This window comes from Gorilla gorilla, chromosome 11 (genome assembly GCF_029281585.2).
Source record: "Gorilla gorilla gorilla isolate KB3781 chromosome 11, NHGRI_mGorGor1-v2.1_pri, whole genome shotgun sequence".
NCBI classification, from domain to species: domain Eukaryota; kingdom Metazoa; phylum Chordata; class Mammalia; order Primates; family Hominidae; genus Gorilla; species Gorilla gorilla.
Window position 1 is genome coordinate 99,265,678 of NC_073235.2, and position 16,052 is coordinate 99,281,729.

The following is a 16,052-nucleotide window of genomic DNA, read 5'->3' on the forward strand; positions in this document are numbered from 1 at the left end:
CTCAAAGGTAATCCTCATTATGAAAATTGCTGATATTCCATACTACTTCGGTGTATAGGGAATTCTGACTCATTCATCAATGGATTGAATAGATAGATAATGTATTACTCAAGTCCACCCTAACACCATCAAAGTCCATCAAAACACCATGTTGATATAACCTAGATGTCAAAAGGTGAACTAATTACAAAAATCATACTAAAAACCTTAGAAGTTATTCAAGGATTATTGACTAACTCCTAAAGTATACAGGAAAGAAAATGCTACTGATCAAAAATTTATAGTTCTCAAAAAATTCTGTCTACTGTATTTAATGGCTACTAAAAACCATCAAGTGAAAGACTGACTGGGCACTTTATAATGGATGGATCATGCTGTCACCACTGAGCCCACCAATATCTTTTTCTCTAAAAGTGGTAAAACCAGATATTATGTACCTCCTGGTACCATAAAATAGGCGATACACAGCTCTACTTATAAAACATTCTTACTATAAAAAATTAATCTGAATCTAATCAAGATTCTAGATCTAACTACCAGTTTACAGAAAACATAGGGGATAGAAATACATACTAAAATACACTATGGGAATACAAACAGTTAAACCCAGATTGTGGGAAATTCTGTAAAACATGTAATACATTTCTTTGAACATTTAAGTAGCATGGGGGAAAGGGGGTGGGGCTATTTATTATAAAAGAGACATAAGATCTAGGAACTAAAGGCAATGTATACTTTGGATCCTGATTCAAATAAACTTAAAATTTAAGTGAACCAAGGAAAACTGAACATGGAGTGAATATCAGATGATACTAAGGAATTAGTATTAATTTGGTTGGATGAAATAATGGTATTATGGTAATGTATAAAATCCTTATAGGATAACATACTTTATGGATGAACTAATAAAATGCCCAGAATTTACTTTTAAAATTTTTCAGTCAAAAAAAGTGTAAAGAAATAAATGATGTAAGAATGACAGAGTATTGATAACTGTTAAAGCTGTGTGTTGATTATAAAAACATTCTTATATTTTCTTTCTGCCTTTATATAAGCTTGAAAATTTCTATAATAAAAATTGAAAAGATTTTTAAAAAAATTCACATGACTTTATGTTAATTAATACCCATGAACATTAAATACAGAAAAAAGATCCTCCCATCAGCCGAATGAATAATTTGCACTTTGACAAGCATTTTTCTTAATATAATACTGACATTCTGATTTGAAATTTAGTATTAAGATACTTTAAGCTTTTACTCTCAAGGCCAGAATCTGCCAGGGTAAACTGCCCATATAGATTTTAGGCTGAGAGATGCAAGTCTCTGTGAGAGATGCAAAAGTCTGGTAATTTCACTAAAATATAGTACTCATTAGCATCCAGCCCACAATGCCTATCATCTTTTTTTAAAAGATTTTACTATATAATCAAATGTCAGCATCTCCAGCAAAGTAATAGATCTTGGTTCTAAATACAAATAACCTAACAAAAGGGAGAAGAAGGAACAGATACAAATATAGAGTGAAGAATCGTGAGATATGCCAAAAAAAAAAAATTCAGAATAGAGGAAAAAGAATCCAAATTAAGAAACAATCCTGAGGCCGGGCGCGGTGGCTCACACCTGTAATCCCAGCACTTTGGGAGGCCCGAGGCAGGTGGATCACGAGGTCAGGAGATCGAGACCATCCTGGCTAACACGGTGAAACCCCGTCTCTACTAAAAAATATAGAAAAAATTAGCCAGGCGTGGTGGCAAGCGCCTGTAGTCCCAGCTACTCTGGAGGCTGAGGCAGGAGAATGGCGTGAACCCGGGAGGTGGAGCTTGCAGTGAGCCGAGACTGCGCCACCTCACTCCAGCCTGGGTGACAGAGCAAGACTCCGTCTCAAAAAAAAAAAAAAAAGAAAAAGAAAAAATCCTGAAAGTAAGAAATGTAGATAAATTATTGAAGTACTACTTAACCTTTCCCTTTTTTTTCTTCTGAGACAGGGCCTCACTTCGTCACCCAGGCTGGAGCGCTAGTGGCGTGATCTCAACTCATTGCCGTCTCAACCTCTTGGTTCAAGTGATCTTCCTTCCCCAGCCCCCCAAATAGCAGAAACTACAGGTGCGTACCACCACGCCCAGCTAAGTTTTTTGTATTTTTTGCAGAGACGGGGTTTGACCATGTTGCCCAGGCTGGTCTCAAACTCCTGAGCTCAAATGATCCACCCACCTCAGCCTCCCAAGGTGCTAGGATTACAGGCGTGAGCCACCACACCTAGCTTCCATTCCTAATATCATAATAAATGCACGCTACAGCATTTTTAAACAACATCACATTTTTTAATAGTGCCTAACTAGGTACTCATTAAAAAGAAACACAAAAATCAAAATCATTATTCTGATACAGTAAATCTAGATAACATTGTAAGTTACTCTACTATCTTAGAGAATATTTGGTATAAAAAGTACCTCAAATTTTAGTATGTAAGCCAATGGAAAACAAAATTCCCTTTATAAAATTCCTATTGAATAGCTTTGCTTAATTACATCTATTCTTTAAAGTACTAATAGAAACTTAGAATTAAAGGGGTTTTGAATTTCATTCCTTCATCACAAACAGAGTAAAATGAAGGCAGAAAGACAGGGTGGGAGACCTAAACTAGAACCAAAGTTACAACTTAATAGCATAGTATCTGTGATAAAAAAAAATTTGATTAATACTTTTCAATCAAAACACTCTTCCAGAGAAATTATTTTTCAACTACTTAGATTTAATAATAATATTTCATAGCTAGGTCTACCAGTAGAATTTGAAAAATGAACAACAGTTAGCCTCTTAAATTTACATAAAATGTACCAATTATCTTACCAGCATAGTGCTCTGACAATAGACATGAGTGTAGATTTTTCTATGATTTTCAAGAGGAAATGTAAAATATATCTTCTCAGATTCCTACAAAAAGAAGGAAAACACTCAATACAGCTGTAATGAGCAGATTAATTTCATCATTCAAAAATCCAGATATAGCAAATGAGTAATTATTCTAATTCTATCATTCTTCTTGTTGTTGAGAACCAATTCTCTAGGAGTGGGAGGAGGAAGATACAGAAGGGCAAGAGAAAGATTAGGTATAAACTCTGTAGTCCCCAGTTTGTCCTGGAAGTATCAGTGTGAATGTACTTTTTTGTTGTTGTTTTATTGTGGGTTTTTTGGTCTTTTAGTTAAGATTTTATGCAGTTCTTAGCTCTGGCCATTGAAAAGGCCTAGAAATGCCAACCCAATAGTCACAAGCATTTCTAGTACCAGATTATGGTTTTGAGATACCACTTCCCAAAGAAAAGGAATAGTTCCTTAAAGAAATAGCTGATTCACGGTTTGGGGCAGGAAATGTACAAAATAAGCTAAAATATCTTGTCATACCCAAGAGTGAGGAAACTGTTAAAGACAACTAAAGAGCTGTATCAAAAAAACTCAGGAACTAAACTTGAAATGGTTTCCACTGACCAAATATGGAACGATTTTAGTATCAACAGACTGAAAGAAAACATATTTAAATGCATGAGTGCATAATAATACTGGAGGAATAAACCCACTAATGGTCACTAATAAGAGGAAGCTTGTGAGCCAACTCACCATTCTGATAATGAGTAAATATAAGGTAAGATCCAAAGATCCACACAATTATCACTCTTTTCCCATATGATTTATTCTACTTTTGATAAATTTAGTAGATAAGCAGTTTTTCTCTAAGTATATAGAATTAACTAGAATACTATTCTAGTTAATAAATAATAAAATTAAACTTATCACAATTTTTGCATCCTCCTTAATCAATTAATAACTCCAGGCATTCCTCATCAACAGTGGCTAACATCACAAAAAGAGAGAGAGTCTAGCAAAAACAAAAACAAAACAAAAATCTGAATATGAACAAGCAGCTAGATCCAGCTACTAAATCACAGGACCACAACAGGCAAAGGAACATGTTGAATGACTACGGGAATGCAATCAGTAAAATCAAGACTGTGAAACTCTAGAGGACAAATGACTTGGTATTTTTTTCAACAAATAAGTTTCAAGAAAAAAAAAGGGGAGAGTGGTGGTAAGAGAAAGTCTTCCAGATTAAAAAGGAATAAGACATTAATCAATAACAATGTATAGGCCTTGTTTGGATCCTGATGTAAACAAACTGAATGTCAAAGAAAACAGCAAAAAAGATAAATTTATGATAAAACTGATTACTGACTAGATACTTATTAAGGAATTATTATTAAATTGTGGGAAAATGGCATGCAGTTATCTTGTTTAAAGAGTCTTTAACTTTTAAAGATAAATACTAAATTATTTCTGGAAAAAACATGAAAAAAAATCCATTGGTGGAATACTTACATTGTAAGCTACATAGGTCCATTTGGACACTTTTACTGGAACCCACATAGATGTCCCTGAAGGTAAAGGAAATTAATTTATTTGCCTTGTTTTGTTTTTATACTACATAGTTTCTTTCTTCTTTGAATCCTGGTGAAATACTTCTCAGTCACAATAAAGAAGTGGTTTTCTGAACACTGGCTATATTAAAACAGAAAATCTAGTAATATATTTTCTATATACTCATCACCAACTAGCATTCACATCAAGTAAAGTATAAATCTGTTTGGTGTCCTTTAACTCTAAGGAATTATCAATATAGGAAATAAATATTTCATTTCCCAAACAAGACACATAATTAAATATAACAGGTATAATTTGCTTTATATTTAAATAGACAAAGCAAGTTATTTTGTTAAAAGCAAAATTTATCAGCAAAAGATATGTTGGTAATCCAAAAGAAGAATGAATAACTGATAATTGAGGAACTAAAAGGAGTCAAGAATAATATGGCACTTAGTTTATACAATTGTCAGGAGAACAGTCATTTAACTGAAATTTTTCTATTTGTCATGTTATTTTCAAGACAAAATTTTATCAGCAATCTCTTACACGTTGCTTCTTTTTCCCTTCCTAACCAAGAACTGCACCAGCATCATCATAGGGAAATTAATAATATATGTATATATATATAATAGGATCCTAAAACTTGAAGTATCACAGTTTCAAAGATTTTGTCTGCTATAAACAAATTTACCTAAAATTAATAATGAAATACTTCACTTAAAATTAAAATATGTTATTGTCACCAACCTGTTAAGTCAGAAATTATAGCTGGATTTTCCTCAAAATGTTTTGATGGGTGTCTTATAAAGTGGTGATTCAAAACTGACAGTTTCTTCTTGGAATTTTGAGTTATCTAGAAAGAACATTGATACATTCTGTATCATTTTGTATCTATTGTAATAGCTTGATGAAACATTGCTTCAGTAATGATGACAACAGCCAACATTTATTACTCTGAGCCAGGCACTGTTCTGAGCACTGTACATAAACTCACTCAATCATCACAAAAACTCTAAGAGATAATGATTTCATCTGCATTTGAAATGTGAATAAACTAAAGCACAGAGAAATTAAGAAACTTGCCTAAGTTCACACAGCTCTTAAGTCTGGGCTGGGATTCACACCCAGGCATTCTGGCTCTAGAGTTCATGCTTTCATTATTATGCAATAGTGTCTCTCAAGTAACATTTAAGAATAAAACATTATAAAAATGTATAGAACCAGAAGAGAATTTTAGAGATTCTCTGGTCTTGTGATTCCAATGTACTAATTTCCAAATTCAGACTACTGCCAATACCATAACAAAGAATCCACTGGTCACTATAGAAAATAAATACTGTCAACTTTCCTACCATAGAAATTACTCTCTTTTATTCTATCCTTCTACCTGTTTTTTAAATATCCTGGCACAATAAAAAGTTGGCAAGTTTAAAAAAGTTGTCATCCCTTTAAAAAAGTGTACTGGGGTATAAAATCCATTTGGTATTGACCATTATTCAACTCTCTAGTTTAATAATTGAGGCCCTGACAGGTAAATGACTTTCTCAACCACAGAGCGAGAATGGCAAAGAAGTAACAGTGAGGATCCAGGTCTACTAAACCTTTCCAATCCCTTTGGAAGTCACCCAGCATTTGCTTGAACATTTTTAATTCACTACTTTGTAAGATCATGCATTCCAATTTTAACAGCTCTTACCAGGAGAATGCTTTATTTAGAGCAAATAACTGATTCCTTATTACACTGCTATCTTAGATTGGGAGACAGTCCTTCAAAAATTAGAAACTTGCTATGTTCTCCATTCAAATAAAACATTTCTTCTGCAGATAAAACAACTTCAAATATATCAAGTGTTTTTCATTGAACTCTTTTGGTCCCTTCACCATTCTGATTGCCTCCCCTGGATAAACTTAAGTTTGTTGATGTCCCCCTCAAAATATGATGCATGAAACAGAATACAGTTCTCTAGATACGGTGTCAGTAGAGTGGAGGACAGTGGAACTTTTATACTAATTGATGCAAACTCTCTACTTGAAATAACTCAGTCTTATACTAAATTTGTTTGATTTTCTTAAGGGGCCACATCTGTTTGCAATCAATTAAATGTTACAGCCTGTCTACCAAAACTTTAGGCCGGGCGCGGTGGCTCATGCCTGTAATTCCAGCACTTTGGGAGGCCAAGACGGGTGGATCACAAGGTCAGGAGATCGAGACCATCCTGGCTAACATGTAGAAACCCTGTCTCTACTAAAAATACAAAAAATTAGCCGGGTATGGTGGTGGGCACCTGTGGTTCCAGCTACTCGGGAGGCTGAGGCAGGAGAATGGCATGAACCCGGGAGGCGGAGCTTGCAGTGAGCCGAGATCGCGCCACTGCACTCCAGCCTGGGTGACAGAGCAAGACTCCGTCTCAAAAAACAAAAACAAAAAAACTTTAAGACTGGATTCCACCATTCTTACTCACTCTCAAGGTAATCCATCTACTCACAAGTTTTTAGCTATGACTTTTATGCTAATAACCACTAGAAATTATTCTGATTCCTGCCTTATCACCATGCTTAGGACTAATTATTCTTTGCATTTTAGTTTCCCTGAATATATATGTTCTGCTTTTCTCCTGGACTATATGCTTCCTGAGGATTAGATATCATACCTTAAGTTTTTATTTTCTACTATTTAGTCCAGTCAATTACACATAGTGAGTTTTTAAAACAAAACTCAGTTTCATAAACAGTATTTTTGATTCTTAGCAATATGGTTATCAAAAATTTCTCATTTTCTCCTTAAAATGCATATTTATACATTCAGAATTATAATTTATTACATACTAGTACTATAGTTCTTTTCTCATCTTACAAGTTAATGGAAAAACATGCTTTTATTTATTGAAATTCGTTTTATGTCCAATTTTTTTAGGAATATACCTGTCTGAGGTATCCTGTTCTTCACTAGTCGGAATAAGGTTTTTCTTAAGTTTACCAAACGTCAGTTGAAGTAAAAACTGGTCTAGCAATTTTAACTGACTCTATTATTGTATGTAGTTGTACTCCCTCAAGTAGGCTTAGAACTTTTACCACAGTTAAGTCTCACAGTTAAAACAATGTCAACAAACCAAAAAATGTTTGTGTTGCATGACCAAGCCACAGTGTCAACTCGGTGAAGCTTGTTTAAATCAATAAATATACTAACTTAATACCGAATCTTGTAGCTTAAAATGTGGTAAAACACAAAATGATCTGGACCTTCAGGAGAGAGCTAAGTATCTATGATTCTCTCTAAGAGTGGTTATACAGCTTTCTGAAGAGTTAAGGAAAAAAATCCCTATCCTTCTAAGACAGTACACTACAGGGTAAAGGTGCTTTCCTCATTGTTAAGAATTAAGTATTACCTGGAGACCTATTGAGAAAGAGGTCACCCATACTAGTTGCCCAAAGAATTGGAGCCTTCAGGGGAAATACTCCAAAAATATCCGGGCTGCAATGCTTTGCCATGAAAAAGACTACTTAAAAAAGAAGGAATTTTTTCTCCAAAAGAAGCAGCCAGAGCCATAGTTCTCAAAATATATTTCCATGAATAAGATGACCTGAGGTAAAAGGCTGTTTAAGATGAATAATGGCAATCTGTTCCCAACTTACAGAAAAAAAAATTAAGTTAATGGAAAGAATTCTCTGAATTTTGCTGAAATCCTGCTACCATTTATCTGCTAGCAGACAAGAAAGAGATAAAAGAGTAATGTGATAATCTGTAAAGGATACTATGATTTCCATATGTTCTGCTAATTGAACAATTTGGAAAATTACTAGTTTGAAGAGTTTACACTGTGAAATTTCATTACAGAGAAGGTAAAACTTATAAAAGTACATAATTTAAGTTCTGGTGAGCTTAGGTTATTCAATAAATTACACATTTCGATCTTACCAGAAAGCTAAAGTGGTTTTTAAAAAAGCATGGTTCAAAAATGTTTAATAAACTCAGGAGGCTGAGGTGGGAGAATCACTTGAGCCCAGGAATTTGAGTCCAGACTGGGCAACATAGTGAGAACTTTGTCTCTCAAAAAGAAAAAATGTCTAATAAGATACATCATGATGTTTATAATGTATTACAAAAAAATTTATAAAATAGTTTGTAAGAAGTATTTCCCCTACACTTAAAAAATAAAAGAAGGCCAGGTGTAGTAGTTCACGCCTGTAATCCCAGCACTTTGGGAGGCCAAGACAGGTGGATCACCTGAGGTCAGGAGTTTGAAACCAGCCTGGCCAACATGGTGAAACCCCATCTCTATTAAAAATACTGGTGGTGCACATACGTAGTCCCAGCTCCTCAGGAGGCTAGGTGGGAGGATCGCTTGAACCTGGGAGGCAGAGGCTGCAGTGAGCCGAGATCACACCACTGCACTCCAGCCTGTGCAACAGAGTGAGACTCCATCTTAAAAAAAAAAAAAAAAAAAAAAAAGAAGGATATATGTCAAACTTTAAGCAGTGGAAAGAACTGGGGGAAGATTTAAGGTTCTTTCACTTTTCATTTTCATTGCATTTTACGAATCATTCCTAGCAGTCAAAGTATTATGAGAAAAAAAGATATTTCCATTTTGGAACTAATTAAAATTGATATAAGGTATATGCTTCTATTTTCATCAAAGTAAAAAAATTACATTAAATCCATCATGGCTGTAAATGATATAGTAAAGTAAAAGCTTTCACTTAAATAATTTTTAGTTAAAAAATACATACTTGTTTAGTATCAGCATCAATAAGATCAAAGAATGCTCGAACTGTAGTCAACTGCAATTGTTTACACCTAAGGAATAAAGTAAGTGTTACAAATAAAACTTTCTTAAAACATATACTTTTGATCAAAATATGCACAATTCTATTGTTTAGTGGAACATCTGAGTTTCCTTTAGTGCTCTAAACTCAAAAATTATGTAACAAATCATTCTTATTAAGCATATATCTTAAATATGAAACCTATAAAAATAAAGCAAATTAAATCTTCCTGGATGTTTGCCAGAATTTTCAGGATCCTTCTGTTTTCCCTGAATCCCCTCACCTAGCCTAGCCATAGATGTACTATCTACCCCATCTTTATATGCCTGAAGTATGTCATTCTAGCAGATACTACTGCTCGCACAGCCAGAGAAAAGTCAAAAGAGAATCTTTAAGCTGAAACACAATGAGATAAATATATTAGGGGCTGCCTATTTCTTGACCCATATGGATAAATCTAATCCCTACTTGGTTTTCCATGTGTTGCTCCCTAGAATAGTCACTGCCGGTGATTGGCCAGAAGCTCAGACAGTCCTACCAAAAGTGCAGTTGACTCCACCCAACTAGTAAAAACTCAAAAACGTTGGTATTTGATATTAGCTTCATTTGAGACTGATGCTATTGGGTTTTTGGGAGATTATTTTACATGTTGTCAAGAGAACCTTGGTCAAACTGAAACAAGAACCAAGATGAGAGTTCCAAGCTTCTAAATTAATATTTCTCCCATAGTCTTATTTATAGATGAAGTTCTAAGAAAGTTAACAAACCAGGCCAGGTGTGGTGGTTCACCCCTGCAATCTCAGCACTTTGGGAGGCCAAGGTGGGTGGATCACCTGAGGTCAGGAGTTTGAGACCAGCCTAGCCAGCATGGTGAAACCTCATCCCTACTAAAAATACAAAAATTAGCCGGCATGATGGCACATGCCTGTAATGCCAGCTGCTTGGGAGGCTGAGGCATGAGGATCACTTGAAGCCAGGAGGCGAGAGGTTGCAGTGAGCTGAGACTGCACCACTGTCCTCCAGCCTGGGCAACAGAGCGAGACTCTGTCTCAAAAAAAAAAAAGTTAACAAGCCAATTAAATTACTGCATTGAGGAGAAAGAGGACCATGACAACTCATCAAAACAAGTTATACAAGTATTAACTTACCACACAATGGAGAGGTGGTCTGTTGAGACCCAGGTCTTAGGCACTGCTGAACTCTAAAAGAAAAGAAACAAATAAACTTACGAAAAGCATATTTGTTATTCTCTAAAAGGTTTGAAATTCTTACAAGCTAATATTTAGAAACACATAATATAGTTTCACTATATTGTGAGGCCTAGACATTTTTAAATGATATTCTTATAAAAGGTGATCCAAATATATTAGAATTTTCTGTATAAATTTCTCTGTATAAAACATAACTCGTTCTAAATATCACTCCTGGTTAGTCAAGTTTAAATTACCTTTTAAAAATTACTAAAGCAACCACAGACTCTTTCCTAAAGTTTAATGTCTAACTTTTTATTACTCTAACGAGAGACAAGTTTAAGATTCTTTAATAAATCACAGTTAATGTATAAGTTACAAAAGACATTTTAGTAATTTAAATTTTGACGAAACTACCACTTGATAGATTCTAAGATGTTACTTCTTCATCAGTGGTGTACCTAAGAAATACCTAGGCCTAAGGAGAGTTTTCAAACCAAATATGCCTAATCACAACTGCAAAACTACCAAATCTGACTTTCCCAAGTGGGGTCCAGGGTTATATATTTTGGAAAAAAAAAAAAAAATCCCTAGCTGACTAGGATGTATACAACTAGTAAAATATACAAGGACAAAAGGCTTCTAAAAAATGTAAGTATTTGCAGAGGGCTTCCTAACAATGGCACAGCACCCTTCAAGAACTAGAGACTCCTTTTCACACCAGATAATGATCTCTATGTGAATAGCATCTCACACAGAATAGGGGCTCATTAAGTAAATCTGATTTTATTTCTCATAGCATCTCTTTATGTACCATCAAAGAGACAAGGAGCTGCTATCACCAGAACTGTCAAAACAAAATGAAAATAGAAGACTAACACCATAGATGCAAGAAAATTTACAGAGGCCTAAAATGTCTCTTTAATAAATGAACTGAAAAAATAAATATGTATAACTTCTAAGGAATCACTAACACCCTGAACTCTATAAATAATAATGTATCTTTGGGTTCCACGTTCTGAAGTGGGAGGAATCTACAGCTTACTTGATGAACTTGTAAGTACTTAATATATTTAGAAATTACTGCTGATAGTTTACTAAAAAAAATTAGACAACCAGAGTTCACTGTCGTTCTTAAATTACATTAATGGTCAGTAGAGTAAGAACTCTTAGTAGACAGCATTTACCATTACCAAGAATATAATGCTGGTTTACTTTCATTCAGTTTAATTAATGCATGTGTGCTAGAGTTGAAAAAGGAAAGGCAACACAAATCAAAAAGTCAGTTGCTCATGATTGTTGTGTTGAAAACTGCTAAATGTCTACCAAAATCTATTCTTTTCTTGCACACTTGGCTAGACTACAGCTCTTAGCCTCTCTTGCTTTAATATGTGACTGAGATCGGGCGTAGTGGCTCACGCCTGTAATCCCAACACTGTGGGAGGCCGAGGCGGGTGGATCACCTGAGGTCAGGAGTTGGAGACCAGCCTGGCTAACATGGTGAAACCCCATCTCTACTAAAAAAATTTCAAAAAATTAGCTGGGCATGGGGGCATGTGCCTCTAATCCCAGCAACTCAGGAGGCTGAGGCAGAAGAATCGCTTGAACCCTGGAGGCAGAGGTTGCAGTGAGCTGAGATTGTGCCATTGCACTCCAGCCTGGGCAACAAGAGCAAAACTCCGTCTCAAAACAAAACAAAACAAAACACACAAAGTGAGTTTTTTCTAATGGTATGTGAGCAGGAGTGATGTGTGCCATTTGTAGGCCTGACATTTGCCTTGTGTTCTTTCTTCCTTCTTGTGGTTGAAGATGACTGGAGCAACCCTGAAAGAAAAGCATTCAAGATGGAATGCCTACTCTCAGCCTGAGTTCCTGAATGGAACCTCTTGGAAAACCACCCACCAACCTAAATATCCACCCAGGGCAGTTACATGAATAAAACGTCAAGTCCTATTGTGCTTAAGTGTCATTACCTGTGTGGAACTATATTACAGCAGTTTAGTCAACCCTCTTGATACAATTATGGTCTCTAACTTAAAAGATTTTCCAGTCCTAATGGATGTAAACATCATTTAACTATTCTTGAGACAATCATTCAAAAATTGCTACTGTTAATAACTTTTTAAAGGGAATATACATGTAGCTATATGAAAGACTGGAATATCTGGAGGCTAAAAAATAAATCTTAGGTTATACAATGGCAAGCTTTGATAAAGTTCCATAAGTAAAATATCTTCATCAGAGATACAGAAATCAGAGATAACAAGCTCCCTTGAAAGCAACACATTATCAGCTGGGTGCGGTGGCTCACACCTGTAATCCCAGCACTTTGGGAGGCCAAGGCAGGTGAACCACAAGGTCAGGAGATCGAGACCATCCTGGCTAACACGGTGAAACCCCGTCTCTGCTAAAGATACAAAAAAAATTAGCTGGGCGTGGTGGCGGATGCCTGTAGTCCCAGCTACTCGGGAGGCTGAGGCAGGAGAATGGTGTGAACCAGAGAGGCGGAGCTTGCAATGAGCAGAGATCGCGCCACTGCACTCCAGCCTGGGCTACAGAGCGAGACTCCGTCTCAAAAAAAAAGAAAGCAACACATTATCAAATAGATTAGAAAAAATAGGGAAGTACACACACACCCATGCCTACACACACACAATTAAAGAGATTAAAGTTCTTTAAAAGATAAGCTTTAGGATGTGGTATCAATACAGCATCATTCTCCAGACAAGGTCCAGGAAATAAGTTACATCAAATTTCATATGACTAAATAGTCTGTGTTTACAAGGAGTTGACATGTAGTCTTTTGAGGACTTCCAACAAATATCTGACCAAAATATTCAACACCAAATAGCAACATTCATACCTCTAATAATGAGGTTTGATAGTTTTACTAATTTAGTTCCAAAGCTATTCTGGCTACATCCCAATTCCTCTAGTTACATGAAAATGGTGGGTAATAGCAGAATAGCTTAATAATTTTTGTTCTATGTATGGCAAGCATTCAGTAAATAACCTATTTAATGAATGAACAGTAATCTAAAGTAGGACAACAATAGGTGAGATGAAAAAAGGAGTATCTATGAAGAGGTATAACTATGAAACAGTGACTTTCTAGTGTTATCTCCTAAAAAGCAAAAGGAACAGGCAGACTACATTCTATGCATTTTCTCTTTAGGAAGTAAGTTATATTTGGAGATGATGTGTATACTGAGTTAAGAAGCTAAGATCTTAACTGAAGACTTCAAGGTTAAATACACACGAAAGAAGTCCTAAAAGGAAACCTGACTCACTTTACACAGATTATGTATCCCAGTTAAAGACCAAATACTTGATGTCCTAGCAGGGAAGAATAAGTAGCAAATTAATTAATCAGGTTCTACTTATACTACTTATACTATCAAAGCTAATCATGTTGTTATAAAATAAGTAAAGTTTCATTCAAGTTTAACATTCAGAAGTATGTGATATATTTGATATTCCACTACGATTATATCTAGTACAACACTCAGATATAACTGGATTCCCCTGGATTCCAGTCCACACATTCTTATATTCACAACTCTAATCAATGAACAGGCTCTTATTTTGGACAAGAAACCATTACTCCTCATAAATAAGGGTCATTTTCATCAAGTTTCTAAGATCCTTTGTACTTACTTTTTTTGTTTGTTTTTGAGTCAGAGTCTTGTTCTGTCATCCAGGCTGAGGTGCAGTGATAAAATCACAGCTCACTATAACCTCGAACTCCTGGACTCAAGCGATTCTCCTGCCTCAACCCCCTGAGTAGCTCGGACTATAGGCACTTACCACCATGCCAAATTAGCCTGGCTAATTTTAAAGTTTTTTTTGTATTTTGTAGAGTTGGGGGTCTCCCTATGTTGCCTAGGCTGATCTTGAACTCCTGGCCTCAAGCAGTCCTCCTGCCTTGACCTCACAAAGCACTAGAATTATAGGCATAAGCCATGGTTCCTGGCCATCCTTTTTACTCCCTATGGACATAAGCATCCACAATTCTGCCCTCCCAACACATTCATATTCATTCATTCATTCATTTTCTCTCTTTCTCTCTTTCCGTCTCTCTCTTACACACATGCATGCCCACACAGCAGTCCAACACCACTAACTCAGCAGTCATTACCATGCAGCTATATATTATTTCTTCTTTCATGCTCCACTGGGTCTATTACATTACTATTTCAGTATAATCTTAAAAAAAGATTACCACAACAGATAAGGCACTGGTATGATGGCTTAATTTTGGTAGAAAAGTCAATCCTGAACGAACTTGGTAATCCCGGAATCCTCCAGCTACAGAAAGTGTGGTTAAATTTATGTGTCGAGCATTTAGAATCCAATAGTTGTTTACAGTTGTATAAAAATCTGGTGGGGAATAAAAAAGAGACATTAAAAAACAGTAGCCATTCCCTGAAACAATAATATATCTATACAGTAATATTAATATTTAACTGAATTTTTGCTTGTCATTTCATCTATAAACAGTGAGTTATTCACATTTCCCTATTTTCAGTAAAATCAGTATCTTTACACATATTCCTACTTCCCGATTAAATAAAAGTATAAATACTAAGAGTTACTAAAGGTATCAATTAAAAAAAACAAATTTTACTAGCTTTGGATCCATAAGCAAACACATTTCTACATTCCACAAGGATGATGCTTATTTATGAGTCACACAGTATAGTTAAAAGAGAAAATTCTAATATTCTTCAAAAGATAAGAATTTACCATGCTAGAGTTGTAGACATTTGTGGTGTTAGTTTCATGGTATATGCACATGTTCAAACTGTATACATTAAATGTATACATTACAAACTGTTATATATGTGCAGTATTTTATATATCAATTACCCTCAATAAAGTGGTTTAAAAAAAAAAAAAAAGAGCTGTAGATCCCTCCCTATGATGGCAGTATCCCAGCTTAAAAAGGCTTAGCTTGGGAGGCTGAGGAAGGCAGATCACGAGATCAGGAGTTTGAGACCAGCCTGGCCAATATGGTGAAAGCCCATCTCTACTAAAAATACAAAAATTAGCTGGGCATGGTGGTGCGCACCTGTAGTCCCAGCTACTCGGGAGGCTGAGGCAGGAGAATCGCTTGAACCCGGGAGGCAGAGGTTGCAGTGAGCCGAGATTGTGTTACTGCACTCTAGCCTGGGCAACAGAGCGAGACTCTGTCTCAAAAAAAAAAAAAAAGAAAGAAAGAAAAAGGCTTAGCAAATCTCTTCTGTGGCCAACCACCACCACACAAGTGCTATTTAAATTCTTACAATCTATCAGGACAATACCATTGACATTAGTCTTAGGACTATGCTGCTGTGGAAAACCTCAGGGTTAGGGTTCAACCCATTTATTGTAACAAGTACTTCAAAGGGAAGAACCTGCAGACAATTTTTCACTTTGTCTATTGAAGGTGAAAAAAGTCTAGTGTCAAAGATTAAATTGAGGCTAGGGCAGGGGATTTCTCAACTCTTTTTCTGATTATCAAAATTTAATGCATTTTTATCCTGACATTTGATCCCACTCAGGGCTTCAAACACTGGGTACAGCAAGCTGCCCCCATTAAAGATCTCAGCAGTACTTACTTAGATTACCACCTAGCAGACTGACTCTTAACATCTGGAGAGCCTGGGATGTTAAGTACCAGTGGGGCACACATGCCATA

General features: G+C 35.7%; 1 protein-coding gene across 1 annotated transcript in view; it reads right to left on the bottom strand.

Moving 5' to 3' along the window:
* The window catches only part of PGAP1 (post-GPI attachment to proteins inositol deacylase 1), an 87,767-nt gene that overhangs the window by 55,028 nt on the left and 16,687 nt on the right, over positions 1–16,052 (bottom strand). Inside the window, exons 5-10 of the mRNA XM_004032992.5 lie at positions 14,595–14,752; positions 10,331–10,383; positions 9,147–9,213; positions 5,166–5,271; positions 4,374–4,429; positions 2,853–2,936 (exon numbers count right to left, since the gene is read on the bottom strand). Of these exons, the coding sequence (XP_004033040.1) occupies positions 2,853–2,936; positions 4,374–4,429; positions 5,166–5,271; positions 9,147–9,213; positions 10,331–10,383; positions 14,595–14,752 (524 nt within the window). The remainder of the gene's footprint in view (positions 1–2,852; positions 2,937–4,373; positions 4,430–5,165; positions 5,272–9,146; positions 9,214–10,330; positions 10,384–14,594; positions 14,753–16,052) is intronic.